Source organism: Miscanthus floridulus, chromosome 1 (assembly GCF_019320115.1).
Source record: "Miscanthus floridulus cultivar M001 chromosome 1, ASM1932011v1, whole genome shotgun sequence".
NCBI lineage: Eukaryota > Viridiplantae > Streptophyta > Magnoliopsida > Poales > Poaceae > Miscanthus > Miscanthus floridulus.
The window spans coordinates 116,679,849-116,702,129 of NC_089580.1; the positions used below are offsets into that span (position 1 = coordinate 116,679,849).

General features: G+C 45.0%; 1 protein-coding gene, 1 long non-coding RNA gene and 1 pseudogene across 3 annotated transcripts; all 3 read left to right on the plus strand.

Moving 5' to 3' along the window:
• The first annotated feature begins 1,751 nt into the window (after positions 1-1,751).
• Positions 1,752-3,826, plus strand: LOC136461904 (uncharacterized). Its single transcript, XM_066461267.1, has 6 exons — positions 1,752-1,923; positions 2,281-2,416; positions 2,581-2,613; positions 2,701-3,118; positions 3,287-3,374; positions 3,528-3,826. The coding sequence occupies exons 1-6, from the start codon at positions 1,752-1,754 to the stop codon at positions 3,824-3,826; spliced, it is 1,146 nt and encodes a 381-aa protein (XP_066317364.1).
• Positions 3,827-12,586: 8,760 nt separating this feature from the next.
• On the plus strand, positions 12,587-17,423 carry LOC136491542 (uncharacterized). Of its 2 annotated transcripts, XR_010768084.1 has the most exons (6): positions 12,587-13,754; positions 13,855-14,884; positions 15,115-15,559; positions 15,742-15,835; positions 16,948-17,083; positions 17,164-17,423. It is a non-coding gene; the product is annotated as an uncharacterized lncRNA (long non-coding RNA). The 2 variants fall into 2 exon arrangements; XR_010768083.1 differs by lacking the exons at positions 16,948-17,083; positions 17,164-17,423 and having other exon boundaries at positions 15,742-15,941.
• A 247-nt stretch (positions 17,424-17,670) lies between these two features.
• LOC136491555 (uncharacterized) lies at positions 17,671-20,193 on the plus strand (annotated as a pseudogene).
• Positions 20,194-22,281: the final 2,088 nt, after the last annotated feature.

A 22,281-nucleotide genomic window follows, 5' to 3' on the forward strand; every position in this document is an offset into this window, starting at 1 on the left:
CTTGGGGCGCATTTGCGACCCTGGCCTGGAGGCCTGGCTATGCTCGTGGGCTGCAACTTGCCATGTTTGTGGTCGTGGCCCGCGAGCGAGCCTGGCTTCCCAGAGCCAAAAACGCCCTCTCCGCCTGGCCCTCTGGAAACGACCAAAACCCTCATTTCTTTGGAGCCGAGCTCGTGGCGGCACACGCAGGCGATTTTGGGCGGCGGCGGGGTGGCTCATGCAGGCTCTAGCAGGAAGGGGAAACTCCTTCGTGTGCATCCCCGCTCCCCGCTCCCGCTCTAGCCGCCACGCGCGAAGCGAAATGGCGGCAATTTCACCAGCCTTTATATATGGGTTCCCACTCTCCACTCTCTCCTTCTTCCACTCGGTGCTTGCTCTTCCACCTCCCTTGTGAGAGACCAGCGGTGAGTGGTGGTGCGTGGTGGCAGTGGTGACCTTCGACTAGTTGTGGGTTTGGTCACCGGCGCCGAGGTTCTTCGCCGCGTCCTCGCTCCGGCTGCTGCTGGGACTCCATGGCGGCAATGTTCCTCTTCTTCTTCGTCCGCATCTGCTTCATCTTCTTCCCGATCTGCATCCTCTACTTCTAGATCTGCCTCCTCTCCATTGTTTGGACCCTGAGCCAAGGTGAAATCGACCCCCAATCTTCTTTTTTGTGATGCTTCTTGAAGTTCTTAGGGTTTCTTGTTCGTTGCTGTTCATGATCTATTAGGGTTTCATACTTGTTATAACTGCTTCATGCTCCTATTAGGGTTACTTGTACCTTGCTATTCTTGATCTGTTGGGATCATGATCTGTTAGGGTTGTTGATCTGTTTCAGATTAGTATTGTACCTTGCTATTCATAACTGTTTGATGCAGTTGTTAGTGTTACTTGTACCTTGCTATTCTTGATCTGTTAGGGATGTTGATCTGTTTCTGATTACTATTGCTCTGAGTTTTTTGTTCCATCATTGATCAATGATGTTGTCCAAATTTAGCACTAGGAGGCATCACATACAAGATGCAGTCGTGCTTTTGTTCATATGCATTCATTTCACATTCATGTTGATGCCTAGCAGGGTACATTAAGCTGAAATCATGTTACATTTTTACATGCTTGTAGATGGATCTGTCTTTGAGCCGTGACATGCTGTGTAGGAAGGCAGCTGCCTTGACTATTGTTATGGTTTCCTTTGTATCCACTAGGCTGAAAAGGAAAACCCCTAAACCTAAAACCCCACTGCCTGATCCTATAGCACTGGCCCTGATTAGGGATGAAAATGAACAGCACAGACATAGAACACTGAGAATGATATACAACTCCACTGATTCAGAGTGTATTTCTATGATTAGGATGAAGAGAGCTGCTTTTTTTAAGTTAGTGAGAACTTTTAGAGAGAGGAGCCTTGTCACTGATAGGGAGGGGGGTGTCAGTAGAAGAGCAGGTTGCCATGTTTTTACATGTTGTAGGGCACAACCAAAGATTTAGGGTTATCCACCAGTCCTTTAGGAGGTCCATCCAAACTGTCCAGAAGCACTTCCATTAGGTGTTGTATGCTGTGGGTGAGCTTAGGAATGAAATGATAAAGCCAGCTAGCACTACCACTCACCCAAAGATTCTTGGAAGCCATACATGGAATCTATATTTTAAGGTAATTGTATACCCTGGGTTCATTAGTTACATTAGACCTGTTGCAATGACTGACCCATGCTTTTTAGGATGTCATTGGCTTTATAGATGGCACTCATTTCCTAGCATGGGTTCCTAGGCGCATGCAACAAGCTTTTAGGGGTAGGAAAAAGGATCCCACCCAAAATGTGATGGTAGCTGTGAATTGTGATCTGAAATTCACTTATGTCCTGGCTGGCTGGGAGGGCTCTGCCCATGATGCAACTGTTTTGGCAGATGCTGTAGCCAGGGAAGATGGCTTGAGTTTGCCAGAAGGTAATTGCACACCAACACTAATTACATATTCCATGGCCTATTAACACACACTCTCACAGTAGATGTCTTGTGTAGGAAAAATGTTCTTGGTAGATGCTGGGTATGCATGCAAAAATGGTTTCCTACCTCCCTATAGAGGGGTTAGGTACCATTTGTTTGAGTATGGCCCAAGGAACAGGCCCACCAATGCAAGGGAGCTCTACAACCTTAGGCACTCATCACTTAGAGTGACTGTGGAGAGGGCTATAGGTGCACTGAAGGGCAGGTTTAGGATCTTGGACAACAAACCCTTCCACAAGTATAGGACACAAGTGAAGCTTGTAGTTGCCTATGCCATTTTGCACAACTGGATCCTAGGTTTTGGCATTGATGAAGTAGTGCCTGATGAGGAAGGTTTCACTACTTCTGCTGATCCAACCAACCTGCCCCCAGCCCATCTGGACCAAGACTCTGTTGACATGGCTGAAATAAGGGATGCCATTTGCAATGCTATGTGTGAAGGGAGGGGAACAAACACTATTTGATGTAATATGTTCTTAAATTTAGCTTTTGTACCGGGAACTCATGTGTGTGTCATGGTGATGTAATAATTTGGTGGACAAAGCTAAGACCAATTTTATGCTTCATTCATTCTGTTGTTGTTAATCTTACTGTCAGTCTGTTCTTGAATCATTCTATTCTTCATGATCTGTTAGTCTATTGTTTATTCATGCAACTGTTAATATTGCTATCAGTCTGTTCTTGATTCATTCTGTTATTGATTTCATTACATGCCAGCCCTAGGATGGATTCAGGTGCATTTGAGGGTGGGTTTGTTGCTAGTACTTCAGTGATGGAGCAGCTCATCAATGGTGGTTCTGCCCCTGTTGTAGCTAGTGCTGGTGCTAGTGCTGCTGCCCCTGTTGCAGCTGGTGCTGGTGCTAGTGCTGCTCCAGGTGCAGCAAACCCTGTTGATGTTGCTGCTCTTGTGGCTGGGAATGGGGCTGTGAGGGCAATGAGGTGGACCAACACCACCTCTGGCTTTGTGCTAAGGAGGATGGCTGCCCTTGTTAGTGATGGTAGCAGGCCTGACAAGGTTTTCAAGGACAAAGATGTGAATTCTGTGGCCAAAGCCCTCAAGCTGTTCTGTGGGGAGGTTGTTAGCCCAACTCAAGTGTACAACCACTTGAGGAAGTGGAGGCAGAAATGGGCTAGGGTGAGCAAGCTGAAGGACCTTAGTGGTGCTCTTTGGGATGACTAGGCTCATGCTATCATGCTTGAGCAAGAGCACTACCTTGGCCACTGCAAGGTAGCAATTTGATCTCATCTTTGCCTTGACTACCTACATTTGCCTTTCTTAAACTACATTTGCCCAACCCTGCAGGACCATCCTAAAGATGCAGAGTTTCTTAACTGCCCTATTAGGTTCTACACTGAGATGGAGGCTATCTTTGCTAATGCCATGGCCACAGGCAAGTTTGCACTTAGGTCTGGTGAAGCCTTAGGGCAGAACTAGGCTGACAGTGTTGGTGCCAAGGCTGATGGTCCTCCTTTGACCCACACCATAGTTCCTAGTGAATAGGGAGGGGATAACAAGGCCACTGAACTGCTTCCTACCTCCTTAGCTGCTGGCCCAAAGAGGAAGAGAGGGAACTTCTCTGAGGAGGAGATGCTCATGTTGACTAACATGTTAGATGCTGTGAACAATGTGGCCAATGCTCTTAGGGAGACTGGACCTGCCCATGTTGATGCCAATATGTACCTTGCTGTGATGGAGATGCCTAGCTTCAGTGAGGAGGCACTTATTGTTGCCTACACCTTCCTCCTGGACAATAAGGCCCAAGGTAGGGGCTTTGTGAACATGAGTGATGCCCACAAGGCCCTTTGGCTTAGGACCTTCCTGGCCAAAAACTACTATGTGTAGTTCCACTACACATGAAGGGCTAGAAGGCCAGGAGGGGGTTGACTGTAGAGATGTATAGTTCCTCCACCCCCCTCACCCACTCTCTCTTCTTTTGACAACAGGAGCTTTTGTGTAGTCTGCTTGTTCTTTTGACACCTAACCTTGATGGTGTAGTTTGCCTAGGAGGGTGGCTAACAATAGGCAAGGATTTGGGAACATTTGAGCCCTTGGCTCTTGGGCTGAACTTGGTATTGTAAGAAACTTATTTGTAGCCTCTGTTGGCTACTTTTTATTTGATAACTAGTTGCCTATTTGTGTTGTTTATGCCCTGATGGTAACTATGGGATTTAAAGGCCTATGATGCATAAAACAAACATGAGGTGGCTACCTTATTCTTGTTTTGATGGTTTTGTTGTTGTGCTTTGTTCTTTATTTGCCTATCCTTCCATTCTACACTTTTGCTCAGTTGTACTCCATAGCAACAACATCCTCTTGTGATGGCTGATGGCAGTGAGTGCAACTGATCAAAAGGTCTATATAGCAGTGAGTGCAACTGTTGTTTATTTGCCTCTTTATTTGGTTCTTACAATTCTTGGTAGCCACCAATGACTAAACAAGGAAAAAAACCACCAAACTACTAAGCTGAGGCTAATTTTTTTATCAAGTAGCCGATGATGTTCACCATCATTCAAATTGAATGGTCGACTGAGGCATGTCATTCAGACCACTTACATGTTCTACATTTGGTTGGTTTCAGAGAATGCCTCCTTGCTATGTGGTCTTTGAAGGGAAGAAACCTAGGATTTATTTTACATGGTATGAGTGTGCTAAGCAAGTGCTTAGGGAAGAAGGGGCTATCTATCAGAAGTACAACAACTATGATGATGCTCTTAGAGATTTTAATGCAAGGGTACCTCAAGAACCCTTGCTGTTACCAATTGATGCCCCTCATGGGGATGCATCAGCATCCCATGAACTGGTGATAGCTCAAGGTTCTGAAATCTATCCTCATTCACCTAGGCTGCAAGGCTATTGCAAAAATGTTGTCATCTTGATCTTGTTTATGGTTGTAGTTGGTCTGTCACTCAAGCTGTTCATGTGCCATAGCTGTTGTTTTAATTAGGCCGATGATGACACAATAGGATGACTGCATTAGCTGGCTACATGCCACTTTGATTCATGTACTCTCTTTTCTATTAACTTGTTGCCCTTCTCGGCTTGCCAAACTACTTAATTCTGCTACTGTTCTTAATTTGCTTCTTTGATTATGCAATGTAGCCGGCAATGTATGTGTTTATTAAATGGAATTAGTCTGAGGCCTATGTCTTTTGTACATTTTCATTCAAAGTGTTTGCTTCTCTATTGATCATGTTGTTCTTCCTTCTCTTTGGGCCAGGCCGAGCACAGCAGCTGGCAAACACAATCTGTGCTCTGCAGTTGATGGCGGTTGGCATTTGAGCCCAGCTGAGTATTGGGTCACAAACACCAGCTCGCCTGGGCCAGGCTGAATTGGTACAGGTGCGCAAACAAGCTGCGTTGCAGCAGTTGGGGCAGGCCTACTCATGCCTGGTCTATTTGGGCTGGCTAGGCCGTGCTGGTCCAGGTGCGCAAACGCGCCCTTGGTTTTCTTCAAGAGGCCTTTGGTACTTTTAAAAAAACAACGAACACTGATGATACATACTCTCTCTATCTCTCTATGTCTAAAAAAGACATTGTGTGTGTACAGACGCGCATGCGTGTGTGTGCGTGTGGTGTGAGTGTGGAGTGTGTGGGTTGTGTGCATCCAAGGTGTACCCGATAAAAAAAGCATTCTAGAATCAAGATATTAATATTTATCATACTAAACAAGTATAATTAAACTCGGAACAAAGTGCATGGCTGGCCCCTAAATTTGTTGGCCTATGTCAGGCCGGTCCATGAACTCTCGAAACAACTACTTGAGTCCCAAATCTATGTTATGGTGTCGTTTAAGTCCATAAATGGTGCTAACCAAGTGTTCTTGTTGTTATATTTGCGGATGACCCCCTTAGATTGGTATAGAGTAAAATATCCCCATTTGTTCTCGCCCCTGCCCGCCACCGCTGAAAGCTCTAGTTTGATTTTGGTGAATTGATGGAACCCTAGGTGCTAACCCTTTTACTCTAAGTGATCATGATATAGGGTAGCACAGTCCAAGTGGTGGAGCAAATGATGAAGATCATGATGATGGTGGTGATAGCCATGATGATGATCAAGTGCTCGGGCTTGGAAAAGAAGAAAGAGAAAAACAAAAAGCTCAAGGCAAAGGTGATATCCATAGGAGCTTTTGTGTTTTGGTGATCTAGACACTTAGCGAGTGTGATCACATTTAGGATCGATAGCTGTACTATTAAGAGGGGTGAAACTCGTCGTGAAATGCGGTTATCAAAGTGCCACTAGATGTTCTAACTCATTGCATATGCATTTAGATTCTAGTGAGTGCTAACACCCTTAAAAATGTTTGTAAAAAGTTCCTAACACACGTGAACAAGGTGATACACTTGGTGGTTAGCACATTTGAGCAAGGATGGAGAAGTTGGAGAAGAAAAGGAGGAGTTTTTGAGGACCAAACCCTAGGTATCGGGATGACTACACCTAGGCAGGGAGAGTTAGGTTTCCTCTGTGTCTAGCGTGGGAGGGCACGAGGGTTCATTTAGGTGGTGACGTCGATGCAGTGGCGAGTGCTATGCGTGAGGTGGCAACGGTGGCAGCTTATGTAAACCAGACAATGGCTCTAGGTCCAGTCATGAGTACTAGACTAGGTCTGGTCAGGTCTTGGCCTCTTTGGAGTCATGAGTACCAGACATGGTAAGATCTATGCTTAGTGAGTACAATGTGAGTCAATCCTTTTGGGCCGAAGCAATCAACATGGCTTGCTATTGTAGCAACCGCTTATATTGTCACCTATTAAAAGAGAAGACACCTTATGAGCTCTTGAATGGTAGAAAGCCCAACATTGCATACTTTCGGGTTTTTGGTTGCAAATGCTACATATTGAGGAAAGGCACTAGATTGAGCAAGTTTGACAAGAAGTGTGATGAAGGATTCTTGCTTGGATACTCAACCACTAGCAAAGCATATAGAGTTTGGAATTTAGGGAGCGGTACTCTTGAGGAAGTTCATGATGTTGAATTTGATCAAACCAAGGGTTCCCAAGATGAGAATGAGAATCTTGATGATGTTAGAGGCATTCAACTTTCAAATGCTATGAAGAACATGGATGTTGGTGGATTGAGGCCTAGGCAAGTGATCGATGATGAAGATGATCAAGTGAAGTGATCTCTAACTCAAATGTGCAAGTTGACACTAATCAAGCAAGTACAAGTGGCTCTCATAATAATGAAGAAGGTCAAGTGGCTAGTACATCATCTCAACCCGATGATCAAGCAAGTGCAAGTAATCAAGTTCCAATACTCCAACCAACCAATATTGCAAGAGATCATTCATTGGACACTATAATTGGAGATATTTCTAGAGGTGTACAAACAAGATCAAGATTAGCATCATTTTGTGAGCATTTCTCATTTGTGTCATCCATTGAACCAAAGAAGATAGAAGAAGCATTGATGGATTTGGATTGGGTGAATGCTATGCATGAAGAATTGAATAACTTTACAAGAAATCAAGTGTGAGAACTAGTTGAGAGACCAAAGAACCATAATGTGATTGGAACCAAATGGATCTTTAGAAATAAGCAAGATCAAGATGACATAGTGGTAAGGAACAAAACAAGATTGGTAGCACAAGGTTACACTCAAGTGGAAGGTCTTGACTTTGGAGAAATATATGCCTCGGTTGCTAGATTAGAAGCAATTAGAATCTTGCTAGCCTATGCTTGTGCCCACAATATCAAGCTCTATCAAATGGATGTCAAGAGTGTATTTCTCAATGGCTACATCAATGAAGAAGTATATGTTGAGCAACCTCCCGGTTTTGAAGATGACAAGAAACCATGTGCACAAGTTGAAGAAGACATTGTATGGCTTGAAGCAAGCACCTAGAGCATGGTATGAGAGGTCGAGGGACTTCCTACTCTCAAAGAGATTCATTATGGGCAAGGTTGACACCACACTTTTCACCAAGAAGATTGAAAAGAACTTGTTTGTGTTGCAAATCTATGTTGAAGACATCATATTTGGATCAACTAATCAAGACTTTAGTGAAGAGTTTGGAAAGATGATGGCTAATGAGTTTGAGATGTCCATGATTGGAGAGTTAAGTTACTTTCTTGGTCTTCAAATCAAGCAATTGAAGAATGGTAGATTTGTGAGTCAAGGCAAGTACATCAAAGACATGCTCAAGAAGTTTGGCATGAATGAAGCAAAGGCCATTAGTACACCAATGGGAACAAATGGCAATTTGGATAGTGATACAAGTGGCAACATGGTGGATCAAAATTGTATTGCTCTATGATTGGAAGCCTACTCTATGTCACCGCATCAAGGTCGGATGTCATGTTTAGTGTGTGCATGTATGCAAGGTTTCAAGCCTCACCAAGAGAAAGTCATTTGAATGCTGCAAAGAGAATATTGAGGTACTTGAAGTATACACAAAATGTTGGTTTGTGGTATCCCAAAGGAGCAAAGGTTGATCTAGTTGGATATTCAGACTTTGAATTATGCGGGATGCAAGGCTGAAAAGAAGAGCACCATAGGCACATGTCAATTGTTGGTAAGATCACTTGTTTCATGGTCATCAAACAAACAAAATAGTGTTGCATTATCAACCATCAAAGCCGAATACATATCCGCCGGTAGTTGTTGTGCACAAATTCTTTGGATGAAGGCCACATTAAATAACTTTGGAATTAAGTTCAAGAAAGTGCCATTGCTATGTGACAATGAGAGTGCAATCAAGCTAATCAACAATCCGGTTCAACATGCAAGAACAAAGCACATTGATGTCCGCCACCATTTCATAAGAGATCATCAACAAAAGGGGGACATTTCAATTGAGAGCGTGGGCACCGAAGATCAACTTGCCGATATATTCACCAAGCCATTAGATGAGAAAAGGTTTTGCAAGCTAAGGAATGAGTTGAACATATTGGATTTCTCAAAAATGTGTTGATGCACCTTCCACTCATATGACATGCCTCTCCTTCGAGCAATCTAAGATAAAAGTTGATTAGCATGGCATACATCCTTGCTAAGGACATGTTTAGTGTATCTAGTCATCTTTCACATTTACTAGGCTCATTCATGAAAATCAAATGAATTTGATGATTGTATGGTACCACTATTGCCTCTATGCTTAATTTGGTCTAGTGGTAGCATATGACATGTTTGTGGGCTTGTAAACCTAATGTTTGATCTAGAAAATGAGCTATAAGTGTTTAACTCAACATGGTACAAGATAACCCTTATTTGGAGGAGTGAAGAAGCTTGTCCTTGGATCATATTGGATGAGAAAAGGTTTTACAAGCTAAGGAATGAGAAAAGGTTTTGCAAGCTAAGGAATGAGTTGAACATATTGGATTTCTCAAATATGTGTTGATGCACCCCCCACTTATATGACATGCCTCGCCTTCGAGCAATCCAAGGTAAAGTTGATTGGCATGCATACATTATTTGCTAAGGACTTGTTTAGTGCATCTAGTCATTCCTCAGCATTTAATAGGCTCATTCATGAAAATCAAATGAATTTGATGCTTATATGATACCACTATTGCTTCTATGCTTGACTTGATCTAGTGGTAGCATATGACATAGTTTGTGGGCTTGTGAACCTAGTGTTTGATCTAGAAGATGAGTCATAAGTGTTTAACTCAACATGGTCAAGATAACCCTTGAAATGAGGTGTGAAGAAGCTTGTCCTTGGATCAAACCGAGTTAAATATTTTTGGCAAGTGTTCTAGATTGAACCCAATTTGGAAAAATGATACTCACCCCATTGATTGATATTGATAATCTTAACCTATCTAAAATTGAACCTTTGTGGTCATTGATGACAACGGAGAAGACATTAGTGCACAAAGATAATGAAATGATGACAAAGAGGGAGAACTTTGATATAGGGAGAGATATATGAAAGTAAGGGAATCAATTAAAATTTAAGCACACAAGTAGGGGAGAGCAAGCTCATAAACTTAATTGATGCATTTGAATGTGCATTACATATGTATGCTTGCATGGCACAAGTTTTAAATTAAAATTCCATGCTTGTGTGGTGTATGCTAGTTGTATATTTGAATGATGAAATAAAAAACTAGCATGCATAGGATGATAGTTAGATATACCCTGCTTACTTGTTTGGTTTTCAAGTGGTACTAGAACCTTGTATATAATGTGATCTCACGAGGTATCTAGTGTTTGTGTTTTGCAAGTAACTTCAATGTGGTATCTAACTAACCATGGTGCTAAGGATGGTATATTAGGTACACTCCGATTGGTATCACGGTTCAAAGGTCCATCTCTTATACCTTAGCATCATTTGGTAGATATTACTCTCCCACAACTCAAATCTATACATATGTGCAAGCTTCAAATCTAAACTTTTAGCACACATGTAGGGGGAGCAAATGCTACCAATTCGGGTTCATGAAACTTGTCTAAATCCTTTACACATGGTAAAAATGCTTGGACAAGCAACATGGATTCAAATGAATTTCAATTCATATCTTTGTGAAAGGGTTGTCATCAATTACCAAAAAGGAGGAAATTGAAAGCTCTAGTTTGGTTTTGGTGAATTGATGAAACCCTAGGTGCTGAACCCTTTTACTCTAAGTGATCATGAGATAGGGTAGCACATTCCAAGTGGTGGAGCAAATGATGAAGGTCATGATGATGGTGGTGATAGCCATGGTGATGATCAAGTGCTCGGGCTTGGAAAAGAAGAAAGAGAAAAATAAAAAGCTCAAGACAAAGGTGATATCCATAGGAGCTTTTGTGTTTTGGTGATTCGAGATACTTAGCGAGTATGATCACATTTAGGATCGATAGCCGTACTATTAAGAGGGGTGAAACTCATCGTGAAATGTGATTATCAAAGTGCCACTAGATGTTCTAACTCATTGCATATGCATTTAGATTCTAATGAGTGCTAACACCCTTGAAAATGTTTGTGAAAAGTTGCTAACACACGTGCACAAGGTGATACACTTGGTGGTTAGCACATTTGAGCAAGGGTGGAGAAGTTAGGAGAAGAAAAGGAGTTTTAGAGGACCTGGACCCTAGGTCTTGGGATGATCAGACCTAGGCACGGAGAGTCCTAGTCTCTCTTGTGTCTGACGCGAGGGGGCGTCAGACTCGGGCGCGCGACGTGACTGGACCCAGGAGCGAGGGTCCGATTAGGTGGTGACATCGACGTAGTGGTGAGTGATGTGCGTGAGGTGGCAATGTGGTAGCTTGTTGTGAACCGGACTGTGGCTTCAGGTCCAGTCATGAGTATCGGACTGGGTCCGGTCAGGTCTTGGCCTCTCTGGAGTCGATTGGACCTGGGGAAGAGTGGGTCCAGTCAGTTGGAGTGACTGAGTCTGGTCCTAAATGGTTTGGAGCGTGGGTGCATGAAAGTTTGTGAGGGTTGGACTCGACTCTTGGGTCCGATCATGTCGGTCGGATCGGGTCTGGTCGTCTAGGAGTGCTCGAGGAGCTCTCTATTCGCCTTTGGACTCACGCGTAGAAGAGCAACCGGACCCTGGCCTCACCCTTGATGCTATGCCCCCTCCCATGGTGCCACGCCCACGCCCCTCCCCACCCGCCTGAACCGTGACGCTGATCGTCCTCCTCCCGCTCCTCTTCCTCGCCTCCCCATCCCTCTCAGCTGCCGCTACCCCTCGCCGCCGGCGGTGCCCGCAACACAGTAGTTGGCACGTCCGCCTCTGACACCCCGTCCCCTCCGGCGCAACAGCGCCCTTGCGGCACCGGCGCCGGCACTGGAGGTACCGGCCACTGCCCCCAGCCCTGCCCCCTCTGCCCAGGCGGCGGCGGTGGCTCAACTTCAGGGAGCGGCTCAGGATCACCTTCGTCGGTGTGGCTGTTGCAATGCAGGTCGTCCTCGGCGCCTTCCTGGCGCTACGCGCGTGGCAGCTGTGGCGGCTCGACAAGGCCGAGGTGTCCTCCACGCCCCTCACCTAACCACTGTCCCCCTATCCCCGCCCGAAGGTCGTCGTGAGTGTCAGTCAGGTCCGTGGTTTATTTGTGATCTGTTCTGATGCTGCTGTAACTGAATCCATGGTGTAGTAGCTGCGTCTGTCCCTGTTCGACGCCATTCTTACTGTTCTGTTGTACTACCGTGTATAGTCTGCTTCTGCTCCGTGCACTTGCTTAGCCTGGTGCAGCATGAATAAAATTCAGAAAAATTATACTACACTTGGTCTAGTGCGAGCTCTTTGATTCACCTTGGCAAACTAATATACATCACATAGGTAAAGTGCAATGCATTTTCATCTTAACCGTGCAACAGTTTTTGTCATATCTTTTTTCTGTCATCTTAACTATGCATGTTAACAACCAAGCCGTGGTGACGCTCAGGGTGGAGGAGGCTGCCGAGGCCACACAAGAATGAGCTGGACCAGCTCCAGTCGAAGATCGGTTTAAGGTATCTGAATATGAACTAAACATAGGGTTTATTGTACGAGAGAATTCCCCTTGAGCCATTATAAAAGATGCAACTTTCTCATCAGCCACTGAAAAAGTTCATCTTCCCTCTCAACCACTACTTTGATTTTTTTCGACCCTTGTATGCCACTATCGTCAAAACGGTAGCTAACAGAAGGTTGAAATTTGAAATGTCCCTTTTACCCCTCTTACAAGTGGGACCCATGCGTCAGTCCTTCTTCCTCACTCCATGGCCACGGATGTGCAAAGGAGAGCTGTGTCCCGGCTAGTGGTGTTGGAGAGGAGGCAGCCCGACGCAGTCGCCAGCGAGGGTTGGGCGGAGGCGCAGCCAGCTCAGTTGTGGGCTAGAAGAGGAGCGCGACACGCCGCAGCGTCGTGGATCTCGGGCGGGAAGCCACCATGGGGAGGCGAGGCGGATCTTGGTTGCGCCACTGGTGCTGGTGAGGGTCGCGTGGGGGCGCGGGTGGAGCCAGCCCACGGCGTCGCCAGGCCAAGGTCCGGGTGGCACGGGAGTGGAGGACAGAAAGAAAAAGCTCGCCGGCCTTGGAGGTTGCTCATCGGAGGAGAAGAAGAAGAAGAAATAAAAAGAAATAGCCTTCTTCATCTTTTTCCTCTTCCTTCCACCAGGTCCTCTAGCTCCTCCTTCCAGCTCATCGCGACGGCCGACGGGCTGCGCCACTGGTGCTGGTGAGGGTCGCGTGGGGGCGTGGGTGGAGCCGGCCCACGGCGGCGCCAGGCCAAGGTCCGGGTGGCGCGGGAGTGGAGGACAGAAAGAAAAAGCTCGCCGGCCTTGGAGGTTGCTCATCGGAGGAGAAGAAGAAGAAAGAAAAAGAAATAGCCTTCTTCATCTTTTTCCTCTTCCTTCCACCAGGTCCTCTAGCTCCTCCTTCCAGCTCATCGCGACGGTCGACGGGCTGCACCGCGGCGACTGAGGATGCAGCCACGGGCGGTTCGAGAGCGTCGGGCTGTGGCGCGCCAGGACCAATGCGTGGAGGCGGAGAGGAGCGGCTGCCTGCGTCGCAGGGCACAGTGGCGAGGGGAGCTGACGGAGGAGGAGGGAGGCCCGAAGCGCACTCATGGCGGCTGAGGCGGGCTGCGCCGGCGAGGTGGGAAGGCTGGAAAGATGAAGAAGAGGGCTGATGCGTGGGGCCCACCTGTAAGAGGGGCAAAAGGGGCATTTCAAGCTTCTGTTAGCTGCCGTTCCTCCCAGAGCTGACGGCAGTGGCATACTGGGTCGAAAAAATCGAAGTAGTGGTTGAGAGGGAAGATGAACTTTTAAGTGGCTGATGAGGAAGTTGCATCTTTTATAATGGCTCACATAGAATTCTCTCTTATTGTACAACTGGCTTTAGGAATTGCCTTTTTATTTACAGGTACAGATTATATTATAACAATAATATTGCTCTGTTTCCTCTAATGCCCAATTCTTTGTAGAATCTAATTACTTTGATATCTGGCGTCCTGAATCGATAGGGAGCTGCTTGTTGATCCTAAGATGATGTTCGTTGGGGACAAACTGGGAAGGTCCGCAAGGGGAAGTAAGTAACGATCAGCCTGTTCGGTTGGCTGGTTCGTATCATTGCTGGTTCGTAAAGAAGTACTGTTGGCTGGTTTGTGTGAAAGAGAAATATTGTCCCGGCTGGAAATTTACGATCGTTTACGACGAGCCACAGCGAAACGAACAGGCTGTAACTCTTGAGGCATGCATACTCGTGCCTCACATGTCTGTGGCTACTTTATTGGACTGAATGAATTTCAAGTATATGCTTTAGTTGTTGTTTTAGTTCTTGCCGAAATGAATGGGTGTTATGCACTGGATCCTTGCAAAAAAGGGTAAATAGTATACTTCAAATTAATTAGTTTCTCAGGTTGCCCAAATCCTCAAGGTTACTTCTATCAGTTATAATATTGTGCAGGCTCATGACTGGTATGCACTTGAGGCTTTCAGTGTTTTTATTTTGTTTAAATTTTAGTAGGCAGTAGGGTACTATGATCAAAACATAGTGTGGGATGTCCTATCCTTCAAGGACCTTGTAGGAATTGTTAGTCATGATGTCAACAGACCTCCAGAGATCTCTAATGTGCTCACAAGAGAAATAAAAATCTATTGTATGACTGTTGGTATCATCACATTCAAATGACATTCACCTCACATGAGGAGACTCATGCCATTGAATTCTTGATATCATTTTCGGTGCGTTGCTCAATTAGTTTATTTTCATTTGCCTTTTAGTATGTTTAAGTCATATTCAGTAGTCCTGTTTTCGGTGATGGAACAGCTTCTTTGTGGAATTTTTTTTCTGACATGCATTGGCTGTAATGGTTGATATTTGGTTTCCTGTTCATTGCTAAACACACCCCAAAAAATATTGCTCTGTTTGTTTTCCTGGCATTTTCATAGATGGTAAACAACTAATGTTTGTTTTCCTTTTCTTTTATTTTCATAGACTTTTATTTTTTTCTTGGCAGTAGCAAAATCACTACTAATAACCTCTCCTCCTAAGTTTTCATATTTCTGTCCGGATTCGGATTCGAATACGGATAGTGTCAACTATGTCGGATAGGATACGATTGGATATCGACATCATAAATATGCGATTTGAGTATTCGGATACGTTAATGGTTACGGATGTTGGATATTTGGACTCGGATACGGACAGATCTCAACCCCTCTAAACGGATTCGGTTTCGAATACGGTCGGAAAATATCCGTACCGTTTTCATCCCTACTAGAGAGACGGCAAAGTACAGGCGATGGGGTCTGTAGCACAGGTAGGCCCCATGGCAAATTGGATTTGAGGAACGGAGCTGATAGCCAACCACATGTACCGTTGGATTGTTAAATCTGTTGTTAAAGAAACAATGAGCTTGTATACGCTAACAAAGATGATAAATTGATTATTTTCTATATATTGAAAAAAGTTATCGACATTTCACAATTGCTCTGTTTTGGAGGCTCTCTTCTCTGTCATGAGTTTAATAGGAACACCAAATACACTAGATAATGCACTTAGATCTCATGTTGCTTTTTTTTCTTTTCTTTCACTCGCGCGGAGCCGGAGGTGGCCACGGATGTGGGGACTGAGGTGCCGCCGTTCACCGACGTGACCAACTCCAGGGAGAAGCCGCTGGTCTCAGCAAGGTTCAGCTGGAAGGCGGCCAAAACCAAGCCCAGATGGTAACAATCTTGGTCACACGCTTTTGCAATCCTCAGCACGATTGAAAAGTCTTCAGAAGCTTAAGCTTTGGCAATTCTGTTTTCTAGGAATTGCGCCTTTTTTTTGTTAAAAATTTAATCAACGAACATATAGATACGGATATTTGTTTGATTGGGTACCAACGGGAATTCTGGCATTGCAGGTAGCCGGGCTCTGCGGGTAGCGCGGCCGTAGGAGGAGACGCTGGAGACCACGTGCGGAGTAAAATCTAAAGCATCGCCGAGGTTACAGGCTATGTAAATTCTCGATGTTTGCCAAACTATTTTTTGTTATATGTTAAAAATCGAAAGGCTGTGTATGTATCCACTATATTCTGATATCACTGTTATCATGCAATTAATCTTTATCTGGTATCAGGTTATCATGAGAATCATACTTTTTTATTCTAATATTATAATATGTGATCGTTGATTTTTCAAAATCATCGAAGCATTCATACATTTTTGGTTGTTTAATGTGTGTTTCCTAAATGTTACCGTAGCGTGAGTACGGACAATATACTAGTGGTTTTTAACAATTTAGAGTTAAAAATCTGATTCTAAGAATGAGGGAAGGAAATCTACTGCGGAAGTTTTTTTTCTTGTGACTTTAATCTACTGCGGAAGTTGAGTTTTTGTTTTTCTGGAGCAAATGAGAGTGAAGGCCGAAATCCACTTAAAAACGATGAGGCCCATTTTAGATGCTGCAGGTCTGGGCTGGCTGAGGCCTATTCCTTTCTGCGAAAAAATGAGAATTTCGCCATTCTCGGAGCTACTTTGCCATCGCTGCAAGGGATTCGTTGTTTTCATTATAAAACACAACCAACACGCTAGAATGCCCTATCGACCCATTTGATGTTGTTGTACACTTTCTATTCCACAATTACCCCTGTCTATGTCCAACTGGGACCGACGGAACGGAGACGGACTGGAAACGGATTGAGCTGAGCGAGCGACGCACTCCTCCTGAGTGCCACCGCCGCCAGGCCTCGTCAATCCTGGGCGCTGCCGCGCCCAGGGCTCGCCAGCGCCGCCTCCCACACGCCGCGCCCCTCGCCGTTGCTGCCTCCCGTGGGCCCCCGCCGCCGCGGAGAGCCGGTGCCGCTAGCGCAGTCATCCTGCCCCACTTCTTCCACATCCGGACTCGCCACATGGATTGCAGCTGCTATGGTTCAAATCAAACCCCATGGATTGCAGTTGGGGTGATCTTATTCCTCCGTATGTACTCCCTTTCTTCCAATGTCATAGGCATCTAACTTCGTTTGGGAAGCCAGTAGACCTAGCTCTGCGAGTAGTATTCTAACTTGTTCATCCATTCTTGGTTTTATCTAGGCTCGATGTGAAGCCTGAGCATAGAATATTTTCTGTAGGAGAAACTAGCGATGCTGGTGCTACTGGTGGTAATGGAAACGGTGTTGATTGGGACCAATTGGAGATTGGAGCCTGAACGTAGAATAGTTCCATGATTGAGTTTAGAACAGGAGAGCCCATTAGGTTGACAAGAAGGTAAACATTGTAATATTATTATAGAGAATGATGTTAGCTGCCTTCTTCCTATCTATTAATTATTTTTACATGAGTTTCAGCCGTCTTGCATTCCTCATGGGAGAAGGAACAAGTGCCCAGCCCACCAAGGCTCATGCAACAACAAGAAAGAAGAGAATTGCAAGGAAGTTGATCCCAAGGAAAATGAAGACCAACTAAAGTTGTGAACTTGTATCATTGTCTGTCTGAACCTGTGTCTGTATGAACTTTAGTCATCGTCAAACCTATGTCACTGTGAACTGAGTTGTATGACTACTTATCATGACCTTTTATGAACTTCTATATGCTGTCCAATTTTTTTTATCAATTATGCTGTTGATTTTATGTAGAGAATGAAATAGCAGACTTTCACAATGAAAATCGCAAAAAAAAAAAATCTTTCAGGATGAAGGGACAGGAGAGGCATCGATGGGGTAAGGCTGGGAGCTTGGCCGATCTTTTTTGTCACTCCGTTCGTTTTCCCCTCAACAACACAATCGATCTGTTTTATACAATGAAGAGCCGATCTCTTTAGAATGAAGGGGCAAGGGCAAATGTGGAACAGAAAGTGTACAAAAGCATCAAATGGATTGATAGGGTATTCTAGTGTGTTGGCTGTGTTCGATAACAGCGAATCTCATCCGAATCCGATGGAAAAGTAGCGAAGCCCGGTCCCGAGGATGACAAAATTCCCATTTTCTCCCTTTCTGCTGCAGTCCAAGGCATCGATCCAGTTACCTGACCGATTCGCGAGACTGATGGGGCGGCGTCACGGTGGCGGCGGCGGCAGCGGCGGCCGCCGCGGAGGCGGAAGAGGGCGAGGGCGTGGGCGAGATGAGGAAGAAGATCTTCCTCTGCACAAGGCCGCAAGGTCTGGTGATGCGGCAGCGGTGGAGTCGTTGTGCGAGTCCAACCCTCTCGGCCGTCAACTCAAGGGACCGCCTCTCACGCACACCGTATGAACACCATCCCTTCAAATCCCCCTTTCCCTCCCTCCTTTCCTCTGTATCTTATCAGCAGAGAAGCGCCGAGTAGCCGTGCCTTGCGTTACGGATCGTTAGCATCTTTAATTTCTTTATTAAGAGTGTGTATATATAATTATACGTGTGCCATTGGGCCTTGGTCACTAAACCCTAATAGAACAAGCCTGCGAATTGCGCCTGCTGCCTCTTTTGATGGATATAATTCGGCTCTTTGTTATTTTTGTTGTTGCAGCTGACTTGCCACTGTTTTTTCTTTCACAAAATGAAATAGCCTTCAACACTGCACAAATTCTGTTCATCCGGCATCTGGATCTCTCCTCCCTCCCTTACATATGAATGGCATGGTGCATCATCTCATCCATAAAGTGATATAGCTATTCCTTAATTTTTCTGCTAATTCATGGACAGTATAAGCCATTGTACATCATTGCCCCTTATTATTTCACACAAGAAATATTGTTGAGCATACTATAATATTTCGCTAGCTTGTAGTGAATTGAATGTCTTCAACATTTCGTATGCTGGAAGCCTGGAATATTTGCAGGCAGCGTTAGAATTCTCCAGGTTTACAAACTGGACCACATTGAAACCCTAAGGCCAATGCTCTGTACCATCCCCAACCCAACCTGAGTTTAAGTCCTAAGAGGTTAAGACCAAGTCTGGTGCTTGTCTCCTCTAGTGTAATTTTTTCCATTGTTGCTGCATCTATGAATCGTTTGAGTTGGGGGCAAACTGATTCATTGGTACGATAATTCATTATTACTTGGTCTTTGACTACACAATCTCTCCCTAACATATCCAATCAATGCCTTCTGTTTATCTCCGCAATAGTGATATGGCACAGTATAGATATAATCTTGCTTTATTGGAACATATTTACACCCATAATTTTATATGCTGACAGATGGTGTGCTTTGTCATGTACCATTGATTTTTTTTTTGCCCCTTTCTTGTAGCATGTATTCTGATAAGTATCTATCAGTACTATGGGACTGATAAACTCTTCCTTCTCAAACTAGCCTGCAACAAACTCGTTTATCTACTAGATATAGTTCCTGAATTTTTTTTTTGCTAATCCAGGGCAACAGGTCGCTGTCTTTACTCGTGGCTTTATTTTTTGGAAAGGGGTTGACTGGACAATTATGTGAAAATACAGTATATGATGTTGAGCTTGCTTGAACATTCTGTTAGCATTCATTCAAGTAAATTTTTAACTTTCTTGGTGTATCATATCATTCTTGCTGAATTAATGGTCTCAAAGATAGAGGCAGAGTAGTTTCTCGGTGAGCAGGATGTGATGTTGCTGCAGTAGAATTCTGTCACTTTTTCTCTGAATTTTACTGCCTCCTTGACACAAGTTATTTCTTCATTCAGACTCCATCTGGCTGCATGGGCTGGGCATGTTGATGTTGTGAGATGCCTTTGCAAGCACAAAGCTGATGTGGGAGCTGCAGCAATGGACGACACTGCAGCGATTCATTTTGCTTCCCAGAAGGGCCATGTAGAAGTGGTCCGTGAGCTGCTGGCATCTGGGGCCTCTGTGAAAGCGAAGAATCGGAAAGGCTTCACGGCACTGCACTTTGCTGCGCAGAATTCCCACCTGGATCTTGTGAAGTACCTTGTGAAGAAAGGTATCGACGTCACAGCAAAGACTAAAGGTGGCCAGACAGCTCTACATGTCGCTGAGGATGATGAAGTGCGTGCGTTCCTGAAGGAGTGCGAGCAGTCCATGAAGAAGGGAGCCGAGCTACCATCGGAGAAGAAGGATGATTCTGCCGAGAAAGAGGGCGATAGCAAGTCTTCAGGCGAGGTTATGAAAGATGGGGAGGATGCAGGGCAGGCCGAGAAGAGGAAAAGTGAAGGGGTTGGTGCGTCGAGTTCGCCGGGAGCAAAAAAAGCCAAAGTTTGCCTTGGCCATCTAGTTAGTGAAAATGACATGGACGAAGAAGAGGAGTGATTTTGAGCAGCCGTAACCTTGAGGATGTAATAGGAGTACAATTCGATGGTTCCACTTCCACCCTGTGTGCTTTGTTATGCTAGTCTGTACGGCGATCTTGAATGTAAAGACAAGTGCAGAGTTGAATCTCAATTCTCATGTATTGCATGAAAGTTCTAAGTGCATCAGGTCAACCCTGCTATGGGTACGACCAGTTATTACGTACTTGGGTACGGATGGAAGAGTCGTGTGAGCCATCCTGCCGTACATCAACTTCAGTCTTAACAAAATCGTAGTACCATCCTGCCGTACGTGCAGGAATTTGAGGTGTCTCCGTTCGACAGTCGACACAAAGATTGCATGAAAAATTACAGTAAGTCGATCAGCAACCCAGACTTCCAGAGTAACCAGGAAACGGAAGTTCCCCGCTACCATATTTTCCTGTGATTCTATGAAGCCACTTCATGTATATGGGTCCAAACTCTTCTTCAGTCTAGTGTGCCTCGATCTTTTCTCCCTTTCTCAGGCCTGTTTCGAACACAGGAGTGAGAAACATAGGAAAGGAAGAAAACATAGAAATAGAAAGGTATGGTAGGAGTAAAATAGAGGATCGAAAAAACACAAGGAACTTCATAAGAGAGGTTGTTTGGAATGCACGGAACAGGAAATTATATATTGAATTGGAAATGAATGTCAAAGTATCTTCTAAGCCTTGAAATGACACGACTAAACATTACTAATCGTATGGTCCCATGAATTATTAGGAAAAAAAATGAAGCAGCCTACACGGCTCATGGACCAAATGCATCACGTGGGGCCCACTGAAAAGGCATGTGCTCATCTGATCATCTATGTCGCACCCGTTTGCCTCAGGCTTCCGCGAATAATTTGAGTCGGAGTAGATGTTCTGGTTCCAGTGCTGTGTGAAGGCCACCCAGCCTTTCCTCCGGAACAGTAGGATTTATTCCTTCGATCCAAACCGTATGTGACGTCAGCCAACCAAAGGAACCGCTTTCCTGTAAAATTCCTTTGAGAAACCTCGGTTCCAAACGGGGCGGGGCCTCAATTCCTCCTCTATCGTCATCTCCGAATGCCTTGGATTTTCCACTACCAATCCAGAACTCAACCGTCGGTGTATCCGTCAGGTTATAACCCGTGCACCTCGACTTGCTCTGGCGCGAGCGTGGATCTTTCCTACCGAGCCAGCGTACGGGCAAGCATGGCGTGCCTCCCGCCCGCTGTCACCTCCTCGCGTTCGTCGCTGCCCCAGGGCAGGGCACGGCAATCAGGCCTGTCACGCGTCGTCTCGGCGGGATCCCCCGCATAGCCTGAGCCGCCCACGGGGCGTTCGGCGGGACAGTCGAGCCTACATGCCCTCACAAGGACAATTGCAGCCTCGCGTTCTGAGACTGAGAGATCGATCCAGAGGAGGACGGTACGTCACGCAAGAGTACGCCGACGCATACCAGGGCCGGCAGCGGCAGGCGTCGTCCACGGCCATCATCAAGCACAAATGAGCGTGTCAATTAATGTATTTTAACGTCATTGACTTATTGCTCTGAATGGCGCGCCATTCTTTCACTTGCTTACTATCGCTAGGTAATTACCACGCATCCTTTCGCTGATCCTTTTTCTCCCATGCTCATCAGCTCATGCGCCACTGTTATGTGCAGGAGAGAGGAAGCAATTTGTCACAATCAGAACGGAGGCAAATTTTGTGTTGCTATGTCTTTAGGTCCAAGTGTTGTCCTATATATTATTCTGATTCTGAAATTTCTATTTTCAGTACTATCCAAGTTCTAACTGAATGTTACTGAAGTTCAAACTGTTACAGGTGTCAAAACCTCATCCCACCCTCCCGTACAGCAGTATTATCGGCCAATTATTTTGAGTGCCTAAAGGTCTATAGCTCTTATTTATTACATAGACTATAGTAATGTATTTTTATAAAATCTCTGCAACAACGCGTGGGTATTATCGGGTTATAATATATTGGTCCAATTCACATAGCAATCTCGTCGTGACAGCGAGATCATGCGTTAAAAGGACTTAAAATCTCACGGTTATGGAAAATAAAAGGGAAACAATTTATCGACAAAAATACTGAAAAAGGTTATTATAATATATTGGGGAAATTCACATGCCAATCTCGTCGTGACAGCGAGAGATCATGCGCAAAAATGACTCAAAATCTCACGGTTATGGAAAATAAAAGGGAAATAATTATACCTTCAAGGTTTATTATATTCTTAATTAACACC

Bases quoted from the DNA above. Each gene is read 5' to 3' on its own strand.
- LOC136461904 (XM_066461267.1), top strand. From the start codon at position 1,752: ATGCAACAAGCTTTTAGGGGTAGGAAAAAGGATCCCACCCAAAATGTG. The intron at 1,924-2,280 runs GTAATTGCACAC...ACTGGATCCTAG, and splicing joins TGGCTTGAGTTTGCCAGAAG to GTTTTGGCATTGATGAAGTA. The intron at 3,375-3,527 runs GCAAGTTTGCAC...CTACCTCCTTAG, and splicing joins TGCTAATGCCATGGCCACAG to CTGCTGGCCCAAAGAGGAAG.